Here is a 5,583-nt window from a genome sequence, read left to right on the forward strand (position 1 = left end):
CTGCTTTACAGCCCGGCCCGCCTAATGAGGCCGGGAGGCGATGGGGCGCGAAGCGTCCTCGGAGCCCGGGCGACCGCCAGCTTACGGCCGCCAAGGGCCCTGTAGGTGGAGGTCAAAGGGTCAGCGGGCACAGACCGCGAGAGAATTGACCCTAGGAAATGAGCCCCCCGCCCCCACGGCCCGAACCCGGACAGGGACTGGAGGAACTTGATGTGTGGACAGGGACCTTGGGCATCCGGACGGGAGACCAGAGCACAGCCAGGCAGGAGCTCCGACTTCGACTTCGGAAAGCTCTGGCCTGGCCCTAGGCCAGTGCCCCACTGGTAACTCAGCCCCGAGGGCCAGTTGCCTGGGAGAAAACCAGTCTAGGTGTCAGAAGGGAACCTGCTCTTCAGGGCATAGGCACGCGGTGGTGATTCTTTCAGAAACTTATGTATTTAGGGACCCTTAGCTTGAATCGTTTGTTGTTGTGGTTGTTTTGGGGGGTGGCGGGGGTTCGGAGACAAGGGAAAGGGAGTCCGGGACAACAAGCAGAGACAGCAGGCTTGGAGAAGGGGGAGGGGCAAGGAAGTCCCGAACATACCAACTTTTCTGGGAGGCTTTGTGAGCAAAGGTCCCTGCTCTTCGTGTTGCTGAGACCGAATGTCCTGTTTAGCCTGGAACCTGATCTTTAACCTTCCGAAGGGGATGAAGGCCAGATTTCTGTCTTGCGTGGAAATAGCCGCATCCCCTTTCCCACTAAGGGAGGGAATCTGCTTGTGCTAAATCACCTACTTTGAAAAAGAGAATGGCCTTCTAACAAAGGTTTTACCAGGTGCAAGAAAGAAAACACCATGAAGATTACTGAGAACCTAGCCAGGGTTTCCAGGCTTGAGCACTTAGGAGTTTTTGCTGTTTTGGAAGGAGGGGTGCTTAATTCTCTAAGAATATTCACTGAAAATTCAAGAATGTAAATGTTCTCTCCCAGAGACATTATAGGAAGGAAATCCGAGAAATGTTTTCTATCAAAATAGTTTTCTTTGCTCCAGACGACAAGGCCAGTGGACATAATTTTGGGAAATCTGATACAACATCCAAATGAGAGGGGCAGAGCTTTTATATCCTCCTAAATCATTGTTATTAATCAGCATCTTCCCCTCTTATGACACTCACAATGCTTTCTTGTAAGACTGTTATGTAGAATAACTTCAAGACACTAAGATCAAACTCTTATTTGTTTCCTAAGGAGATATTTAGTATATTTAATTGGAGGGAAAAGCAAGTTTCTGAGTGAATCTTGCATCCAGCCATTGCTCTATTTCCATTTAAGTTTAGGTGGTTAGTCTAGGAGCAAGGGAGGGACCTCATGAAGAAAACAGTAAACTAAAGTGGTTGTATACTTGAGAAGAAAAACACACAATTTAGACTTAACAATGGAACACGTTTGGAGCCAATCTTATGAATACACACTTTCTGAAAACTTGCTGAGTACTTAAAATGCTCTCTGGTTTGAAGTTGAAAGAGAAGCCCTGAAATAGGAATCTGGCCCAGCACCCACAATGTCAAGGTCAAGGTTAAAATGTCTGGGTTGGGAGTGGTAGACTGACCAGGTTACCTGCTCATCACATGTAGTCATCCCAGTCTCTCTTCATGCCATTCAAGTTGGGACACTGGTGGAGGAAAGTGCCAAAGACTCCATTCTCCACCAACAAAAAATTGCCTCCAAAGCAATTTGAAATTAGAAACTGTCAATAATTAATTGTTGACAATGATCAGTAGATAATTTTAAATAGATTGCTTCAACTGTATCCAGGGAATCAAAGTTTTTCTTAATCATCATAAGTTCTCTAAAGCATTTTGATTCTAGGATGATTTATTGAAACATGGCAAAAAAAAAAAAGGCACTAAATACAAAAATGTTTTAACATAAATAAGATGTGCCAAGACTTTATTTTTCAAAAAGAACAACAAACAAAATTCTAGAATTGGAAATGATTATATATAATACCAAATTGACCACCACCAAAAACCCTAGAGCACTGCCCCTTAAAAAGGAGCACTTAAGCCTATTCGTTACATTTCTAAATACTTTACTCATTATCTCCACTTTTCTGTTATTCATGCAGAGATGGGCTCTCCATAATAAACAGCACCCTAATAAAAAAGGTCTCAATACTCTACCCAGTCCAACCCCCCAAAATAGTAATCTTTTTCTTTTCCACATAACCATTGTAAAAAGAACTGTTTGTACAAAGAGTTGCTTCACTGAAGATTAAATGGATTGTTAACATTTTATCAAAGCAAACAACCATTTTTCATTGTTACTGATTTTAATGGAAACAATGCTCTTAACATCTTTGCCTACAAATCGTGAACTTTAAAAATACACATTTTCCAAATGGTTTTTCTTTCCACAGCATCGTCTCAGAACTGTTGCAGTTATTACACCGCTATATAAATGTTATGAATAATCGTGATAATTATGAATCGAACTATATACAGCAAACAAATCATCCTTTGCCTTCCAAAATTGTGAAGGGACTATGGTTCTTTTAAGAAGCACTTTAACCTTAAGTAAGCACTGCTCAACTGGCCTTTCTCATCACCACTGTTCCAGACATAAGCTATCCTTTGAATATATAGATAGCTAGACCGATCTGATAGGCAGATTGGATAAGTCATAGATACAAACATACATAAGTATATGGGTGATCCCTAGGTAGAACAGACAGACATGCATCCTGCCACAGTTTTCATTTGTATGTAAGGTAATAAAGAACTAAGGGACATAAAACTCATTAGGTTACCTTATGTTTATATATGTAGGGCAGGGATGATTAAATCCAGCTTCTCAGTCTTTGAAGTACAAGATTGAGATGTCATGGCCACTAACTGAATTGATCAGTATTATTTGATTTGCATGCCGAAAATCCAGGACAAACATTTAAACTCGCAGTTAAACAACCATCTGAGCTAGAGATAAAGGAAGGAGGTCTTCCCAGATGGAAACTGACACTGTAAGGAATCTATACTGCAATAGAAAAATAATTTAACAATTAAAAAAGGGATCTGAGTGAGTTATAAATACCAACAAACAAGGTTTAATTTGCTCAGGTCTCCTCTTTGTAGGAGGAGGCTGTTACAAAACAAGAGAAAGGAGTCAGTGGTTCAAAAAGTGTAAATTGAGTTCTTTCAAAACAATAAATTTTTAATGCTAAAGCAGTTATAATCAAAAGCTGTACAGAATTTGTTAGAAATCATTTATCCATAAATATTGTTCAGTTCCCGGCACTTGTAGCAATAATTAAATTACAAACGATAAATATGGCATCAATGGGTATGTATTTACAAAAAAAAAGTGATTACAAAAGGCCACCGTATACTAAACGTCACAATCTGTGTAGAGTAACATCACGTCCTCAGCCTGAAAAAATACTGAACAACAGTTTCGACCCCATTAGACAAAGATACATTCACAAGTGTAATGTTTCGAGGAAAAGTTCAAGACATAACAGGACTTTGGCACGGTTTAAGACTGTGAGAGTTTAAACAATCACCACTAAGGCGAAGAAGAATTTTCATCAGTTTTACATCACCACCACCACCAAGCCTTCTATAACTTCCTCTCAAGAAACAGGACAAGTGTTAAAACGAATTGAAGGAGTTTAGACGTGGGATGTGCAGAGAGAGCAAGAGGAAGGGGAGGAAAAAGCAGTGACCGGATTTGATCGAAAAAATCCTTCGAATGCCAAAACATATTTTCTATCCTGAGAAAAGGGCATGGCTACTTTGGATCTTGCCCCAAACCTTCCTGGACAATTGCAAGTAACAAGATGTAGCCCTATATGGCCTCTTGCCTTAAAACTCCATTTCCATCTGATTGGTCTCACTTTTCTTTTTAAAATGCCATTTGGTCCATTCTATGGTTAACAGGGTTTGTGTTTGTCCTCAGACGTACCATTCGTTAAAATTGGGAGGAAGTCCAGGGTTGTGGCTGGTGCTAGTTTGAACTGCAGAAGGGGTTTTAGTGGTATCTTTACTGTTTGCAGAAGCTATAGCGGGTGGAGTGGAAGATTCATAGCCTGAACTGGCAGCAGGGGAGGAATCTGACCCTTCAGATTCATGAACCTAAAATTAACATGTATATATATTATAATGAATATAATTCCAACTGGCAATGTGCAAGCAAAAACAAGAGCAGAATTCGAGCACTGTAAGAGCAAAATCGCCCAATGACCCATTTCCAAGAGAAATGCTGCTTTCTTTTTTTAAAAAAAAGTCCATATTATCGATGTCTAGAAAACCCAAACAGGTTCACCAGAAACCAGTTTCCGTCCTAAGACTGGCATTACGGAAAAGAGAGAAAGCACTTTGTTTTCGGGGTGCTACTTCAAAAATGCTTTCTCCGCGGATGGACTGGGTAAGCAGTTGCTCTGTGGGGCCCTAGGAGATGTACTGGCCCAGGTTTCAGCAAGCCCGGCTCGCCTGGGAAAGCCTGTATAGAGAAGGGTGGCCCAGGGGCCCTGGGCGCGGGGAAGCCTCAGACACGTGTGAGGGAACCAGACCGCGCTCCTCGCCCCTATTGTTTTATTGCAATCCGAAGAGAGAACGAATCACCCACCCCGGGTTCTGCGCGGCCACTCCATTCCCACCGCGGGCTGAGCGGGGAACAGGCAGCCAGCGCACAGCCTCCAAGCCCTGGCGAGCTCGGCTAGAGCTTCCAGTGAACGACCAACTCTGCTCCCTCCTTCTCCCAACTCTTCTCCCCCGCCCCAACTCCGGGTCCCCCAAATGGGTTCAAGGTGTCACTGCTGGAGCAAAGCGGATTTAACGTGGATAGAGGGTTGGCAGCGGGGGCGTTTGTGTTCCGAGGCCCGGTGTCGGGCCGAGTGTTTACAAACCGCCGACCGCTAATAAAGAGGTAATTACCTTCATGTGTTTGCGCAGGGAGCTCGGGTGAGTGTAGGACTTGTCGCACACTTTGCAGATGTAGGGCTTGTCCGAGGTGTGCACATGCATGTGCTTCTTGCGGTCGCTGCTGTTGGCAAAGCGTCTGTCACAGCCTTCAAATTCACATTTGAAAGGTTTCTCACCTGCAAAAGGCAAAAAGGCACAGGAGGCAGAAATACAGTCAGGGCCCTTAGCTTCCCAGAGCCGATCCGCGGGAGACCTAATGCCAGGCGGTCTTCCTGGAGAGGGAGCGCTGACTGGGGGCGGCTGCCGCATCTCTTTTCCCTGGAGAGAAGTGGAGAGCGTTGGTAGAGCCCGCTGGACTAGGGAGTGGGGGTCCGGACAGGCCTGGCCCAGAACCTGACCATCCTTTTGTTCTCGCAGGACTGGCAAACTCCGGGCTCCTCCAAAGTTTCCCCTAAGTTGAGGTCCCACCCCACCCGGCCCAGGGCTCCCAGAGTGCAGCCACGTTCCACTGCCACCTCAGCGACGTAACCGGCCCGGCGGGACAATGGGCCAGGGATGGGACAAACCCATTTAGTAACTTCATTGTACCTTTTCATTTGCCTCTTTCTAATGCAGCGTTTGGCTAAACCCCGTATAACACAGCCTGGGCAGTCGCACTTAATGTTGGAAAAGAGCAAAGTATATAAA

General features: G+C 44.5%; 1 protein-coding gene across 1 annotated transcript in view; it reads right to left on the minus strand.

Moving 5' to 3' along the window:
* Positions 1-3,927: 3,927 nt before the first annotated feature.
* ZIC3 (Zic family zinc finger 3) overlaps positions 3,928-5,583 on the minus strand; it is a 6,542-nt gene continuing 4,886 nt past the window's right edge. Inside the window, exons 5-6 of the mRNA XM_006160722.1 lie at positions 4,909-5,072; positions 3,928-4,107 (exon numbers count right to left, since the gene is read on the minus strand). Coding sequence (XP_006160784.1) covers positions 3,928-4,107; positions 4,909-5,072 — 344 coding nt within the window. The remainder of the gene's footprint in view (positions 4,108-4,908; positions 5,073-5,583) is intronic.

This window comes from Tupaia chinensis, unplaced genomic scaffold, assembly GCF_000334495.1.
Source record: "Tupaia chinensis unplaced genomic scaffold, TupChi_1.0 Scaffold000706_1, whole genome shotgun sequence".
NCBI lineage: Eukaryota > Metazoa > Chordata > Mammalia > Scandentia > Tupaiidae > Tupaia > Tupaia belangeri.